The following is a 16,984-nucleotide window of genomic DNA, read 5'->3' as shown; positions in this document are numbered from 1 at the left end:
ATGAGCTCACAGATCCATGGGTCAGGAGCCTGGGACCAGCCCTTGAGGTGCTCCGCAAGGTCACGGCCAAGGCGTTGGCCAGAGTGGGGTCCTCCCTGGGGCTCGCTGGCCAGAGACCACCCCAAGCCTCCAGAACCTTTGGTTTCTTGTCACGTGGACCCCAACTGACTCCCTCAAGCCACCCTGGGGTGAAAGCCTCCTGCAGGAGAGGTGCGGCAGCCTTACGTCAGGTAGTCTCAACGTGTCTCGCCGACGGTGACAGTTCAGGGGAAACATAAAGTGAGGGCCTGGGGGTGCCCTAGGATCTCCCACCACACCTTCATAAATGGCAGCTTGGCAGACTTGGTAGAGAGCTCCCTGGAACTGAAAGGCGAATGGTGTGTGACGTGTCCATTGGGTTGGGTCCCCTCTGAGACCCTGAGATGTTCTGGGTCACTGGCTACTCTGGGCTGGAGGGTCTCCACAGTGGATGAGTCGGCACTGACATTTCTGAAACATAGTGAACTTGGCCTCCAAAGTCCACAGCCTCGGCCACTGGGGAAGGGCCTGGAATCTGAGCCTGCAGAGAGAAAGAAGTAAAAAGATACGTGAATGTCTAGAGCAGTGGAAACAGTTAGTGCAAAGGCCCTGCGGCAGGAATAAGCTGGGGGCCTCTGGGGAGGAGGAGACCAGTGATTGGCGAGGATGGAAGAGGGCAGAGGGAGGGAGGTGAGGTCAGCAATGGAGGCAGAAATTTCCTTTGCCAGAACTTGAGCTACGGATCCCCTATTGGTGGATTTTAAAGCCGTTCCCCACACTTTCGAATAATAAATACCCTTGTCCATAAGTCTTTGCCCGCAAAAGAAACTGCATATTTCGATAACTCCGAAGAGTCGGCGACCCCCTGGGCCCCTCTGTGGTCCTCTGTCCTTGGTCCCTCCCTGGACTCCGTGTTTCCCACGAGGAGCTGCTGCTGTCCCCCTAGGTGCCTGCCATTCCTCTGTCCCCAGCCCCCTCCCTTCAGAGGGCAGCGGGGGAGTCCAGGGCCCTGGAGGCCCCCTCCCCTTGATGGCAGCCTCCACCGGGGAAGGGTCTCCTGGCTGACAGTGTTTTCTGTGCGCTCCCCAGGGGGCGGGGCCTCTCCCCAGGGGGCGGGGCCTCTCCCCACAGGGGGCGGGGCCTCTCCCCACAGGGGCGGGGCCTCTCCCCCAGGGGGCGGGGACTCTCCCCAGGAGGCGGGGCCTCTCTCCCCAGGGGGCGGGGCCTCTCTCCCGGGGGCGGGGCCTCTCTCCCGGGGGCGGGGCCTCTTCCCCAGGGGGCGGGGACTGCTCCCTGTGGTTATTGCCAGGCGCTGAGTGAGCCTGTGCCTGCCACCACCGTTTGTCTCTGGGAGGTGGCGGCTGGCACCGAGGACAGGGACACCCTGCCCGGAAGGAGGGGCGGCTCTCCTGGTTTTCCTCCCTGTGACAGAGCCAGGCTGCACGCGGCCCCTGACATTGCGGTTCGGCTAATGGGGCCCCTGGAGCAGGGAGGTCCGGGCCCGTTGGCTCCTGGGGCTCCCCAGGCTGGCAGGGGTGAGGAGGGGCCTGAAATCCCAGTCCCCAACCTGTCACGGGTTGCTTTGTGCAGGTCGGGAGCCCCGGCCGCGTGGTCAGACCTCTGGGGAAGGAGAGGGCGGGCAGAACAACAGACCAAGGCAATCAGAGGGACAGAGGGGATTGACACAGCCTCCCTCTCGCTCCACCTGATGGATGTCCCCCGCGATGTCACCCCCTGCACGGGCCCCGCGTGCCCTGTGGACTTAGCCTCGCCTCTAAATCACTCGCGGTTGTTTTTGGAAACTGGAATTTAATCAGAAAGGAAACCTCAGGTCCCTACCAGAAACGAAAGGCCAGTGTCACTTCAATAAAGAGAAGGGGACTATGAAAGCCATCAGGGTCATCAACACGTCTGGGCAGCACCTCGAGCCTGGCTCCGGGGGCCTCTTGGCTGCCTCGCCCGGGGTCCCAAGGACATCGGCAGCACTTGCAGTCACATCTGGATGTCACACCAGGGCTGTGTGTGGCTCCTAATGGGCGGAGGCTGGGGACACTGCTAAGCATCCCTCTGTGCCCAGGGGGTCCCACGGCCAAGGATCTCTGTCCCCAAATGCAGGGAGGGCTGAGGCTTAGAAATGGTGGCTTTAAATAGGCCCAAGCGGCCCAGAGGGGCATCTGGGCTCTGGGCAGCTCTGACCTGGTCAGTCCTGTGTCCTCGGGGCTCTGCTCATCCACCTCCTCACTTCCATTCCACTGTCATTTCGGCCCCTGCCCTCCTGTGGTGCCAAGCTCATTTTGGTTTTTAATCTTTACTCCCAGGAATGGCCTGGGCAGCTAATTCCGTGATTTTACCAGCTCTCAACCGTCCTGGTCGGGGGACCATCGGGAGAGCCAAGAGGGCACCTGAGGCACGGCAGAACCTGTGCAGGGCCCTGTCCCCTGCGCTGCATCTGCAAGACGCCCCCACTCTCCGGATCCCGCTCTTAGTGATGGCACCCGGTGAGCTGCTGCGGTGGTCTGCAACCCAGTGACTCGGGAGGCTGAGGCAGGAGGATCAGAAGTTCGAGGCCAGCCAACCAGGACGCACCGAGTAGGTGCCAGCTCTTTGGGGGACATGGCATCTCCCACCATAGCCCTTGGGATCATCCTGTGTTCCCTTCCCTGCCTGCCCCACCCCCTCCTTCCCTTCGATTTGGGCCACTCCACTGTGAAAGGCAGAGTCCCAACAAGAGGGAGGGGGTGACTCAGGTGGTCTGAGAGGAGACCCTTCTGGACAGGGCAGAGGCTCTGGAAGCAGAAGCTGCCATCCCGCCCGTCCCTGGTCCTCGGAGGCCAGAGCAAGAAATCAGCTGAAATCGGGGCTGGAAGGTGGAGGTTAGGAGTGAGGAGCAACTTTGAAAACCCGAAATACGCTACCCAGAGAGGCTGCGGGTTCTCTGGAGAGTGGCTAAAAATAGCTCCTTCTTTAAAAATAGGTCTGAGCCTTTCAACAGCCCTGGCTCCCGGCTGGGGGAGGGTGTGCAGAGCAGGCCACCGGGTGCACGCCCCGCCAGGCTGAAGGACACCGCCCGTGACAGCGTGACAGCCTGTGCTCTCTGCTGGGGCCAGCAGCCGGGGGCTGGGGCGGTGTGCACAAGGGATTTATCTTATTTTCCCTCCGCCTCCCGCCGACGGCGACACGGGCACTTTCCCTCTCCGGGAGGCTGCGGTGGGGCAGGTGGGAACTGGGTCACTCCAAACAGCCCCCTCCAGCAGCTCCCGTTCCTGACTCTCCAGGTTTGGGGGGTCTGCTGGTACCCAGGCATCCCGGCCGCCCACCTGCCCACCCCTGCTGCACCCCACTCCTTGGGAGGAACGTCCTGTGCTGCCCCTCCTGAGCCCCGGGGCCTCCGCTTCTCTCCAACCCATTCAGCACTCAGCAGCGAGGGTTCCGTCTCCAGTGCCGCAAAAAAAAAAAAAAAAAAAAAAAAAGAAAGAAAGAAAAATGCTCCCAACTTATAGTGGTGTCCTCAGGATGAGGCTAGATGGCTTAGAACTGCCCATCAGGTGCCCTGCTTAGCCCTCCGTGGCCTTTCTCCTCTCCCCCCAGCCCGACTTAACCTCCTCAAGCCAGCCTCCTGCCTCGGCCTCCCCAGTGGCTGGGACCACCACACCCAGCAAGGAGCCTCTCCCGGCCTCCCCAGCCGCATAGACACTAGTGTCACCTTGGCCCAGGGCTCCAACTTGGGACCCGTCCTTCCCTCCTCTGTTTTCTCCTGGAGACACACAGTGTTTTTTGTCATCCCTGAGCTGGTGACTCATGCACTGAAGTCCCCACTCTGGCTACTCCAGGAACCCCGGCTCGTTCGCTCAACTGCTCACTTGATATCTCTGCTTGGATAGAAAACAGCCATTTCAGGCTCATGCAGCTCCCGAAGGATTCCACCCACCCAACCTCCTCCTCTCTCAGCTTCTTAGTAGATGGCACCACCCTCTGCCCAGTTGCTCAACCCAGAACCCTCGAGTCCACCCTAGGTTCTGAGAAGCCCTCACCACCCATCTCAGACCACTGCAAGTCTGTTCATTTCCTGTCCGAGACCTTTTTCTGTTGCTGTAACAAAATGCTGGAGACTGGGTAATTTATAAAAAAAAAAAATAGGAGTTTATTTGGCTCAGGGTTCTGGAGGCTGGGATGTCCAAGGGCATGGAGCGGGCTCTGTGTGCACCTGAGGGACACAGAGGGTATCACATGGTGAGCCAGAGCGAGCAGCTAGTTTGGGCATCTCTTCTTCCTCAAGCCACTGATGCCATCAAGGCCCCCCCCATGACCTCAGCTACCCCTACTTACCATCCAAAGGCCCCACCTCCACACTCACTAGCGTGTGGATCCGCGGCTTACTGTCCTAACACAGGCACTTTGGGGGAACACATTCAAACCAGAGCGCCCAGACTTCAAGAGCTGCCACCAACTCTGGTCCAAGCAGCCCAGCTCAGCCTGGCCTTGCGATGTCCTCTCCTCTGGGTCCCCTCTTCCCTCCTCCCCCATGACCATCCGTCTCCACCCAATGCAACCGATGGTCATTTGTTCATTCAACAAACACATCAACTATCCACTGTGTGCCAGGCACAGGGCGAGGTGCTGGGAGCTAGTGGGAGGCAAAACAGACCAGGGCCGCGGGGGTTGGCGTGCGCCGTGTGTCTCAGCTCCGCGCCTTCACCACTCCAGGACATTTACCAGGGCTCCCGCGTGCCCAGGGCTATTTTAAGTGCAAATACCTGTGTGTAGTAAGAACTGGGATGCATTCTGCTGTCGTTGATTTTTAAAAAATCAATTAAAAAAATAAAGAAGGTCACTTTCTGTGATCCCGGCCCTGACCACAGACTCGGCTCTCCGTCTGGCCAGCGGGGGCAGCTCCTCCTGCTCTGGCCTCCGACTGGCCCCCCACCAGCCCGGCTCTGGGCCCTTGCCCTCATCCTGCACCCCGAGGGTTCTCAGGATCCCACCTCAGGATGAGGCTCAGGTGCCCCAAGGCCGTGGGAAGTCGCCTCCCGATCTGGAGGCCTTGGGAGCGTCCCTCCGGCTGAGGACACTCGGGACAGACTCTGCCGCGGACCCCGCTGGACAGAGCAAACTCCCGTCTCAAAACGTGACCCAGGGCCCATTTTCCGAAGCAGAATCTTTAAGATGCGATCACAGAGTCTCTCCGCGGTGTCTCTGAGTGAATCGTAATTTTCACTTATTGAGTTTTCTTAAAGCCCGGCCTCTCCTGTTGGGGGATGAATGGAATTCAATTTAGGAATCGATGCTTTTCTCCACTAAGACTTTGGGAAATTAATTATTCCGCTGCAGGCTGGGCCTCGCCTCGGGCGTAGCGGGGAGGTGTCACATGAAGATACCGCGGGTCACGTCTCCCCGGTCCTTCCAGGAGGCCGACTCCGCTCAGCCTCGCTTCCCTGCCTCACCGAAGCTCCTTAGATGTCCCTGCCCATGATGCCCATTTCACAGGTGGAAAATCGAAGGAACTGGGAGGTCAGGTAGCTCTCCAAGGAGCTGGACTGGTGGGCACTCCACTGGAGGGGACCTGGGGCAAGTGATGGGCGGGAGAGATGCAGAGGTCCACTGGGGCCACAGGGGCCTCTCTGATATAAAGCAGAACAATGACTCAGGAAACAGGGCTTGGGGAACGCCTGAGGATCTCTTATCCGAAATGCTCGGGACCAGACGTGCTTTGGATTCTGGATTTTTTTCGGATTTGGGGAATATTGACGGACCCGCGGAGAGCCATCTCAGGGGTGGGAGGGAGCCAGGTCTCCACACCAGCTTCTTGCCTGTTTCCTCTGCGCCTGGGACACTCAGCCGGAAGGTGATCTCCTCAGTGTTTTTAACACACCTGCGTCTGGGCTGCAATGTGTCACGTGGGGTCAGGGGGTGGTGTCAACTCAGTGCCCCAAAGATGGTCAGATCCTGGAGTATTTTGGGTTTCCACGTTCTGGATGCCTTCCAACCTGTACCACGGAGTCGTTTAGAATCAGTGAGGAGAGAAGGGACTGTTCTGTAAGAACTCAGAGCAATTTGTTAGTTGAAAAAAAATATGCAAAACTTTAATATGCCTCCCGTCCTCGGCCAGTTCCACCAAGGTAGATTCCTGACGGATGAACATCCACATCTCTGGGTCCGTTAGAAAAATCTAGGAGACTGTGGGAACCGTGTTGGTTTTCTTAAAGTAGCTCCAGGAAGCCAAAACCACAAAGGGAAGGACAGAGAAGATGGAGAGGCGGTGCATCCTGAGAACGGAATTTTTTTTTTTTCTGAAATAAAAAGGAAGGAGCTCTCTGGCCAGAAACCTGAAATTTATGTTGCTAGTTGGAAAAAAAAGTCGATCTGAAAGGCGACATTCTGTGTGATTCCAGCCCGTATGACCCAAACCCTGGGGCAGGAAAAGGATCCGCGGTTGCCAAGGGTTTGGTCGGGGTGGGATGAACAGGTGGGTCCCAGGCGACTTGCCCAAAGTATTCTCTTCTGGATGAGCCTGTCCTGAAGGGCTCAGGTGGATGGATACTTTTGCAAAACCCAGAGAATCCACAGTAGAAAGAAGGAACCGGTTCATGAAGGATGGGTCTCGGTCACCGAGTATCCATGTGCGTCTATCCACCGTTACAGAAGCCAGACGGGATCGGTAAGGGAAAAGTGCACAGGCCCAGAAAGGGGTTTAGGGGAGCTCTGTGCTTCATGCTCAGGTTTTTCAAATGAACCTAAAACTGCTCTTAGGAACGTTTAGCAGGGCCTGGTGGTGCACACCTATAATCTTGGCAGCTCAGGAGGCTGAGGCAGGAGGATCGCACGTTGGAGGTCAGCCTCAGCAACTTAGTGAGACCTTGTTTCAAAAAAAAAAAAAAAAAACCAAAAAACCAAAAAACGACTGGGGATGTGGGGATGTGGCTCAGTGGCAAAACACCCCTGGGACCATCCCTGCTAAAAAAAATAAATAAAGTTTATCAGTTTTTTTTTTTTTTTTTTTAATGTGCGATACAGGAGGAAAGACAAACACTGGGCCATCGACCGTCGGTGCAGAGGTAGGGTCAGTATCCAGCATAGACAGAGTCCTCACCGAGTGAGAAGGAAGGGGGCTTTTCAAAAGCACGTGCCCCGGGGACAGTTGACAAAGGGCACGAGCCGTGCATTCACAGAGACAAAATAAAAACGGTCAAGACGCAGGTGAAGCCGCCTAGACCTGCCTGTCACGAGGGAAATACAAACCCCCGATGCTGGGCTGTCCTTGTCACCGTGCGACTGGCAAAAATGTTCAGGCTTTGTATCCAATGTGGGTGGGGATCTGGGCGAGTCTTTGGGGACCTCGGCACCCGCCATTGTCACCCTCCTCAGTCCCTGGACTTCCTGACCCAGGACGTCCACACGGCCCTGAAAAGGCGCCTCCCTCTGGGGTCAGAGAGCGCCTCGGAGTGACCCTGGCTGAGACGTGGCAAGGTTGAGTCCCCCGTCTGGGCGGGGCCTGGGCAAGTGACGGGCGGGAGAGACACAGAGGTCCACTGGGGCCGGAGGGGCCCCGCTCCCAGGGACTCAGCGTTGGTTGCGTGAGGATCAGCAAATGCTACAGATTAGGGCACGTCCCTCTTTTCCTTTCTATTTTGATTTTTCAGGTTTGCTGAACATTCACCTCGCACCCTGCTGTCCCCCCTCCCCAGGCTGGTTCGGGACTAAAGGCTCTTACCCCCAGGCGAGGGACAGGAGCGTCCCAGGCAGCCCTGGTGTTCAGAGCCATCCCCAGCGCGACCTTGGACCGACTTTACCACCAGGAGCTTTCATTTTCTTTCCTTTGAAACAGGAATGATCATCATCAGAGCCGCCACAGACAGCTCGCAGGTGTGACCGCCTCAGTCAGGGAGTGGCATTCACAGACTGTGAGACGCGCCGCTCCCTGTTGCAATGTGCAGTGGGCAACCTGGACAACGGTGCAGGGGCCCTCATCATGCTCCTGACTTTGGCGGGTTGTTATGAAGATGAGAAGAGAGAACGTGGGAGGTGAAGGCGTTTGATGGAGGGCCTGGCATACAGAGGGCGCACAAGCATGGTGGCTTCCTCACTCTATCACTGCTTCCTAAGCTGAACTCTGTGACTTCGCCACCTGCTGTGGTACCCACGAGGGCTCCAGCCACCCCAGTCCACACACCCGCTTCCCCGCAGAGAAGTGCCCTGCTTTGAAAGAACCCTGGGCCCTGTCATGACTCATGTGCATTTGGCACCAGGCACCGAGGCCTCCTGCCTCTAGTCACTGGTGACCCAGCGCACCTGCCATCATCCGCATTTGGGGGTTGATGGAAAGATCTGAGGCTCAGAGAGGTGAGGTGCCTTGCCCAGGGCCACACAGGAAAAATGCCGATGGAAGACAATTCACATTCGGATCCCCTGAGGCCAAAATTTCTCCAAGCCAGAGCTTCTGAGCCACACAACTCACATTCTAATCACTGCACCCACGGGCACAGACAGGGAACTGAATTTTTTTTAACCAAGTAATATTCCACTCTGCTACAGTCGATGGTACCGGATAGCTCCTCTCCTTTTTTTCTTGGGGGGAGGGTACTGGGGATTAAACTCAGGGGTCCTCACCCACCGAGCCCCCTCCCCAGCCCTACTTGGTATTACAGGGTCTCACGGAGCTGCTTAGCACCTGACTTTGGCTGAGGCTGGCTTTGAACTCGTGATCCTCCTGCCTCAGCCTCCTGAGCCACGTGCGCCATAGGCCCAGCTGCAGTTCGAGGGACACGCCCCAGGCTGCTTGTCCCCGGAGACCTTCCAACACAGGCAGCAGCACACCACGGCTGTGGGCTGAATCTGGCCCCCCGCCTGCTTGTGTAAATAAAGTTTTATTGGGACACAGTCGGGACGCTCACTTGCACAGTGCACAGAGACCAGACCTGAGGGCCAGGTACTCACCAGCCCTTTGCAGAAAGGCTTCCGCCGGTGGCTGACCTGCCTTGGCACACGTCTCCCCAGGGCTGCCCTTGACCTCACCCAGGGGGCGCGTCTGTCCCCGCAGGTGGCTCAGGGCCCTGGGGCTGGGGAGCCAGGTCCCCTCTGGCTCCTCCGGTGCTGACCGCTCTCTGTCCCGCCCACAGGCCTCCTGGGGATGGTTGCCCACATGATGTACACTCAGGTGTTCCAGGTCACCGTGAGCCTCGGCCCTGAAGACTGGAGGCCGCACTCCTGGGACTACGGATGGTCCTTCTGGTGAGTGGCGTCCCCTCCAGGTGACAGCCTGCGAGGCCCAGGGCCCTGGGGGGCTTAGGGGCCTGGCCAGGCGGGCGGGAGCCACGGCCAGGACTCCACGGGCCCCAGAGCCGGGCAGGGTTCCAGACCACAGCCCAGGAGTCACCCCTGGCTCAGCCCAGTCCCCAGGGGCCTGGGGCTCCGGGTGGTGACCCCATTTTTAAGCCCCTGGGAATGAACCGATGAGGAAGGTTCCGGGCCAGTGAGGGTTAAGGATCGAGCGTCTGTGAACAGTCCTCCTGGGAGCGCTGTGGGGTCTCCTCGGTGACCGCTCTCACACGACATCCCCAGCCCCGAGCGTTGTCACGGAGACAAAATGGTCCTCGGTCTAAGATGTCTGCTCTCAGGCCCTGGCCAGCCGCTGCCCTGGGCCAGCTCTGGAGGGGGAGATGGGAGCCGGGGAAGTTTCTGGGTGGTCCCCCAGGGTAGGAGGGGACGCTGGGTGCAGGGGCTGGGCCTCAGAGTTCCACGTGCAGAAAAAGGAAAAGTCAGGGGACCTGCCTGCGGGTGGACACGGGGTGCTTATTCGTTCCTGTAAATGAAGGAGCCGGTGGCCCCTGGACTCTCTGCCCCTGGAATAGGAAACCCACCCGCCCGACTCCAGGCCAGGAGGAGAGGCTGCGCTTCATGGCGCCAGAGGGCTGAGGAGGCTGGTGATGGACGGCCTCACGCCTGCTTCTCCCTCCGAAGGGCTTGGGTCCTTTTCTCTATCGGGGTTTGCCACCAAGGCCAGGGACAATGCCATGAGCTTATGGGCCCGGCCCAGCCAGGCCCGCCTCTGGAGCTAGGAATGAGTCCACATCTCTCAAAAGGCAAAAGAGTGGATCGGATGCTGATGAGCTACCGAAAAGTCTGATTCAGGTGCAGCTGGATCCAGGTGACCGGGTGCTTCCATCCAAAGCTCAGTCTTTCTCCCCCGCCCCCTTTCCTGTTTTGTTCCCTCTGTGTCAGCTTCGTCCTCAAGCAGCTTCCCCCAGGCAGTGACAAAGGTGGCACCTTGTGCATTTCCAGGCTTGCCTTTCACAAATGTAGCGGAACCAGCAGAGAGACGGCTTCTTCCCAGTACGGTCAGAAACACTTCCATGGGCTCAGGGAAGTCACGTGACCCTCCTGGAGCCAATGAGAGAGGCTTGAGTCACTAGTCAAAAGGGATTGGCCTTAAAGGGGCCTTACCTGTCCACACCATCCCCTTCCCACAAGCAGAACCGTCCCAGGGAAGCAGCTTGGCTCTGGCCCCTCCACCTTCCCTTCCCTGAGCAGTTCCTTCTTATGACCTTGACCTTGGAAGACAGTCAGCCTGACCCAGAGAAGTGGGCCAAGGAAGGGGTTAACGTTTTGAGAGTGGACCGTGTGCAAAGATCCCTACATTTATTGAGCACTGAAGTCGTGAATCATCGCGGAGCACAAGGCCCAGAGAAGTCAAGGAGCTGGCCCCAGGTAGCCAGCCTCGGGGTGGGGCTCGAGGCCAGGCCTGTGCTCCGTGCCTCAAGCGCCCCGTAAACAGCGGCTCCTTTTACATCGCCGCTGCTGAAGGTAGATTGAACACAGACAGGAACCTCATGCTCTGGGTGGAAACTGAGGCTCAGAGAGGTCAGGTCACTTGCCCTGGGTCACACAGCTTGGAGGGGCAGAATTTTGAGGCGTCTCTTCTTCTCAGACCTCTCTTTCTGGAAGCCTCTGACTGCAGTCTGGCACTCTGGGTCTCCAACGCAGCCTGCCAGCCTTGGCCACGGGGGTCTTTCGTTCTCCAGGACCCTCCTGCCTGCTCCTTTGCTCCCTCTGCCTCCCAAGTGGCCCACATTCCCACTGGAGTTGTGAAAGCCCGGGCCTGGCGCCTGGCCCCTGTTAGGGCCACCCTGTTTGTCCTTGTCACTGAGCCTGCGAGGTGATCAGCCTCGTTCTTCACCCCTGTGCCTGGGGCCTCGCCGGGGCTGGGTCGTGCTTGGGGGCCTCAAGGTTCTCAGTGGCTGCTGAGCACCAGCTCTCGCTCTGAGAAGCCAGGAAGTCTCCTGAGCAGGAGCCTGACTTCCCTGGCTTCAGAGAGCCCTGCTGGCCACCACTGGTTGCCATGGCAACAAGGGACAGTGGGAGGTGTGTCCTCTGGGATCAAAGAGCCCGCCTCTGACCCTTGGCGGCTGCGGACATGGCCAGGTCACTCACCCCTCTGTGCCTCAGCATCCTGGGCTATAAAATGGGGACAGCCCTGTCCCATGGCTCAGGGCTCTCACAAGCATGCAGCACCCTATAGAGGAGTGGCACGTCACCCCCAGACCCAGTGGCTGGAAGTGGCAGCCCACGGTCACCTGCGCCTCCTGGTCAGTGGGTGTCCCTGGGCTCCGCCGGGCGGCCCTCACCCTGGGACTTCCATGGAGCCTTATCTGTGTCAGCTGGGGCTGGGGTTGGGGCTGTGACAGGCGGCCATCTGAGCCGGCTGGGCCAGCCCTGGCGGTTGGCGCTGGTGGCCGGGGGCCGGTCCCGGGGGCGATCCAAAGACCCAGGCAGGAGCTGCAGGCTCTCCTGTGACGGTGACAGGGCCACCGTGTGGCGTTCTTTGGTCACGGGCATGTGATGGGGCCTGGCGAGCGTGACCCTCAGGAGGGTCTCCTCGGGGGCAGCTGCCACAGGAGGAAGTGGAGTGCGGGGGCCTGCCACGGAGCAGGAGCCTGGTGACACCAGCACGTGACGAGGCCCAGCGCTCAGGGTCACCACTGTCCCCTCCACTGAGGGAGGACAGAACGCGTGTGCAGCCGGGCTGGATGGCCAGGGGGACAGGCTCCTGCTTCATCACAGCGGTGACCACCAGGGACGCTGTGACCTTGAGCCTGGTCAGGCCACCGCACTCGCTGCGAGCCAGGGGACCCACAGGGCCACACCTGGGGAGCCTCCTGCCTGCCCCTCCTCCGCCTCTGCCTGCTGTCCCCAGCACAAGACCTGGCCCCTGGCAGGGGGCAGCGCGTGGCTCAGGGATGGAGGTGGTGGAGCAGCCCCGGTCACAGAGCAGAGTGGCCCAGTGTCCAGCGCGTCCTTCCTCCTCCTGGGCGCCTCTCTGCAGCCGACGCCCAGGCTCTGCGGGGCCCAGGGGCCTCACGGCGGCCTCCCTCCCCTCCAGCCTCCCGGGCCCTGGGGCATGGGCAGGACAGGCTCCCTCCTCCCTGCAGAGCTGAGCTGGCACCAGGCAGCGATCCTTAGTGGGGCAGGGCTGCGGCTGCCCCCAAGGCCTCTGGGGAGACTCACTTTGCTGTGCTGGTCACCGCCGAGTGGCTGCGTGGTCAGCAGGAAGCTGCCTCTACTCCTCCCCCGCGAGGCTCTGGCCTCCTTTTCTCTGGGACCAGGAGGGAGAGGGAGGTGGCTGCCCGAGGGGCCCCTGAAGCCGTGGCCAGGGAGCTGGGCCCTGGGGCCTGTGGGATCCGGCTCCCCGCCTGCTGACTCTTGGGCGAGAAGGGCCGGGCTGGGCGGCAGTGCCCTGCTCCACCTCGGACAGGGAGCCATCCTCCCACCGGGCAGGGCCGGGGGTGCTCGTGTGGATCTGCAGCCGCTCCTCAGCCCCCTCCGCCCCTCCCCTTCTGCTCCTAGAGGGCAGAGCAGGTGGACACCCCCTTCCCCGTCACCCCTCCCCTCTCCTGCCCAGTGTCCACTCTGCCCTCGGCTCCAGAAACCAGGCCGTCCACCCACAGGTCTCATTGCACCAGCTCAGAAATGCAAGCCACAGACACCAGCGCAGGTTCCAGCCTGAGTTTTCAAACTCTGTCCCGTGAGGGTGCCCTCTGGGGCCTGAGGGCGAGAGGGACAGGGGGTCGAGGGCGCGTGGACAGAGCGCGGAGCCCCTCAGCCACGTGGACACCAGAGGGGCATTTCCATACGGGTTTTTGGCCGTTTTCATTGGGTCTGCATTTACTCACTCACCCCTCAGCTATTTATTGAGCACCCACTATGTGCCAGGCACTGTGCTAGGTGCCAAGCTATCGCAGTGAAGCCCACAAGGCTCTCGTTTTCCTAATGCCGACATTTTGGAGTGTGAGAGGAGACGGGATGATCAGAAGGAGAAACGCTCAGGAATTCCACGTCCAGGAAGTCGGAGTCGACATTCTGTCCCCCTCTTCCTCCTGCTCAGGGCAGCCAGAATCCTTGGGTGTGGACACATTAAACAAGAAGACTCTGGGAGGTGGATCAGGGATGACGCTTTGGTGAGTTCCGTCATGATCCCAGACTCGGGCTGAAGTTGGAAACTCCGAGATGCCCAAAGGCACAGAACAAAGCAAACAAGTGGATCCACCTGACCTGGGCCAGCAAGGGATGGGGAACCCATTTTGCTTTAATGAGGCAGCTCAACTCCCTGTTTACCCAAGTGCTGCCAGAGTCGGGGGCCCACCCCCAGTGCAGTGGAGGCCACATGGGGAACGGAGGCTGCAGCCTCCACCAGGCAGCAACTAGGAGAGCCTCCTTCTCCCAGCCCGAACCTGTCAGAGGAGAAGCAGAGGTGAGAGGATTGTTGCCTAACGGTGACGAGACCATGGCTCCTCCCCATGGGTCAGTGGAGGCTGCTTGAGGGGCTGTAATGAAGGACCCTTGCCCCTCCCAGCCAGAGGCCTCGTTGGAGCCAGAACCCAACCCTGCTCAGCATGAACCAGGAATCGCCTCCATCTTAAATGCCAAAGGTAGCCCAGCAGGAAATCCAGACTCCCACCCTTACCTGGGAGTGACGGGCAGAGCACCCCTTCCATTCAGCACGGCGTCAGAGGGAGTCAGCTAATGCAGAAGGTTTACACACCATCCAGAGTCTCACAAAAATACTCAGAATGTCAAGGTTGCCGTTGGAATCACCGACCATCTCAAGAGCCAGGGAGATCTCAACTTGAATAGGAAAAAAAAAAAAAAGGCAGTCAATATGAAAGAACCATCAAGGCTTGCCATCAGAGAAAATGCCCGTTTATTGAGGAACAGCTCTGCCTATTTATAGAGCCAGGGGCGGTTTGACAGTTGGCATGGGGTGCTTTTTGATTGGTGCGTAAGGATCAGGTGAGCCAGCAGGGCTAGTCTGATTGGTGGGTAAGGATCAGGTGAGTCAGCAGGGCTAGTCTGATTGGTGGGTAAGGATCAGGTGAGCCAGCAGGGCTAGTCTGATTGGTGGGTAAGGATCAGGTGAGCCAGCAGGGCTCACCATGGGACAGCAGAATCATGTGAGCCAGTAGGGCTCACCATTGGACGGCTCTTCTTGGGGGACGGGGAAGTTAGTCTTTGGAGCCGGGGTGAATCCCAACACAATAGACCCCAATATGGAAATGAGAGAGATGTTGAAATTATCTGATAAAGGTTTAAGGCACTTAGATAACAATGTATTATCATATTGTGGTAACAATATGCCAACAAGCAATTGCAAACACCCTTGACAAAATATGAAGTCTTCAGAAAGAACTCAAAGACATAAAGAACAATAGAATGGAAAGTATAGAGTTGGAAAGTATAATGACCAAAATAGAAAATAGATTGGGAACAACAGATGAAGGACTTAGTGGAATCAATGAGAGGACAATGTACGTGACCCCATCTCTGAACAAAATACAGAAAATAGACTTAAAACATGAACATACATTGGAGTTCCTGAAGGAGAAGAGAAAGAAGGTAGGACTTAAAAAAGTACCCAAATAAGGGCTGAAAACATCCCAGATTTTATAAGACATGAATCGACAGAGTCACGAGATTAAATAGTAGAACCCAAAGAAATCCATACCAAGACACATCCTAGTCACACTTAAAAACTCAAGTCAAAGAAAAAAAAGGCATTAAAAGTAGTGAGAGAAAACCAACATCTGAAAAATAGTGAAAAGTAATTCAAGTGATAGTTGATTTTGCATCAGAGAGCCGGAAGGAGGTGGCATGACATTTTTCAAGGGCTAAAAGAAAATAACTCTCAACTCAGAATTCTATATGTTGCAAAAATTCACTTCAAGAATGAAAGGTTCATCAAGACATCATCAGATTAAGGAAAACTGAGAAAATCTGTTGCCAGCCAAAGTACCCTAAAAAAAAGAAAATGGCCCAGAGTGAGTTCTTTAATCAGAATAGAAATTTTAAAAATGAAGTTTTGAATGTCAAAAAAGGAAAAATGAAAAGAGAAATTTTAGTTCTCCTTTTGATTTTTCATAATTATGTCTGATGATCGAAGCAAAAAATCATTATATGATCTGATGTAGTTCTAAATAATAAGAGAAGAAAGATTTAAGACAATTATATTATAAATAGAAGAAGATAAAAAGGGACATAAATGGAGCCAAGATTTCTATGGTTCACTCAAATAGCAAAATGTCAACAGCAGTAGACTGTGATTCATTGTGTATATAGAATGTAAGACTTAGAGCACCCAAAACAGATATAGAGAGATACATTCAAAACCAAATCAAAATAATTCTAAAAAGAGTTTGAGTAACCCATAGGGAAACAATCAAAAGAAAAAGAGAAACAATAAATAGAATAAAAAGAAAAAAATAGCAAAAGTAAATTGACAGGCATAAGCTATAATTAATTATACTAAATGTAAACGGTCTAAATACACCAATCAAAAGTCAGAGCTTGGCAGAGTGGATTTAGAAAACATCACCCAACTCCATACTGTAGGCAAGAAACTTACTCTAAGTACAATGAGATAGAGATGTTGAACATAAAAGAATATAACACGTATATCATGCAAATATTAATCTAAAAGAAGCAGGACTGTCTCTATTAATACAAATGCTCCTCATCTTATGGTGGGGTTACATCCTGATAGACACATGGTAAGTTGAAATATTGTAAGTCAAAAATATATTTCATATGCCCAGCCCACCCAACAACATCGGTGGGCCCAGCCTACCTTAAACTTTTTATTCTATTTATTGTTTCTCTTAAATTAGGCTGAAATTGGCAAAAAATCATTGAACGAAAAGCCTATTTTATAATAAAGTGCTGAGTATCTGATGTACACATGGAACTTGGGATTTTGTAGACACAATGGGATGTGAAAACACAAAGCACAATATCCCCCCCAAAAAAAGAAAAATCTGACAACTCAGTAAAACACAGTGTTGGTTGCTTCCCCTTGTGATCACACGGCAGCCTGAGAGCTTGGGCTTGGTGCCACCATCCAGCATCATGAAAGAGTATCACATCACTCCTCACTATTCCAGGAAAAGGTTGAAATTCAAAATTGGGAGTATGATTTCTACCCCGTGAGTCTCTTTTGCAACGCCATAGAATCAAAAAATTTAAAAGTCAAATAATCATGGAACATCTTCCTTAGATCAAGTAGACCAAGGGCAATAATAGAACAACAAAACAAAAGAATAAGCAAAGATATAGAACTCAACCAGACCATCAACCAATAGGAACACTCCATCCAACAACAGCAGGATGCACATTGATTTTTCATACCCACATCACATACATCCAGATCAGTGGACTGGGAGGCTGAGGCAGAAGGATCACAGGTTTGAGGCCAGCCTCAGCAACTTAGCAAGACCCTGTTTCAAAACAAAAAAATTAAAAGGGGCTGGGGGTAGTGCCTCAGTAGTAGTTAAGCACCTTTGGGTTCCATCCCTTGTAAAACAACAAAAACAAATAAAAAAAACACCATATGCCAACACAGATCATATAGAATGTGTTCTCTGACCTTCATGGAGTCTAACCAAGATGCTAGGAAAATCCGAAAATACGTGGAAACTAAACAGTG

The 16,984-nt window shown here is 55.8% G+C and overlaps 1 protein-coding gene across 5 annotated transcripts in view; it reads left to right on the top strand.

Moving 5' to 3' along the window:
- The window catches only part of Gsg1l (GSG1 like), a 172,290-nt gene that overhangs the window by 126,926 nt on the left and 28,380 nt on the right, over window positions 1-16,984 (top strand). For all 5 annotated transcript variants that reach the window (XM_077802864.1, XM_026392180.2, XM_026392181.2 and 2 more), the window contains one exon: window positions 9,132-9,243. In XM_077802864.1, coding sequence (XP_077658990.1) covers window positions 9,132-9,243 — 112 coding nt within the window. The remainder of the gene's footprint in view (window positions 1-9,131; window positions 9,244-16,984) is intronic.

The sequence above is a fragment of the Urocitellus parryii genome, chromosome 9 (genome assembly GCF_045843805.1).
Source record: "Urocitellus parryii isolate mUroPar1 chromosome 9, mUroPar1.hap1, whole genome shotgun sequence".
In the NCBI taxonomy this organism is placed as follows: Eukaryota; Metazoa; Chordata; class Mammalia; order Rodentia; family Sciuridae; genus Urocitellus; species Urocitellus parryii.
Note: the sequence above shows the minus strand (reverse complement) of the source record. Positions and strands in the feature narration are given on the sequence as shown.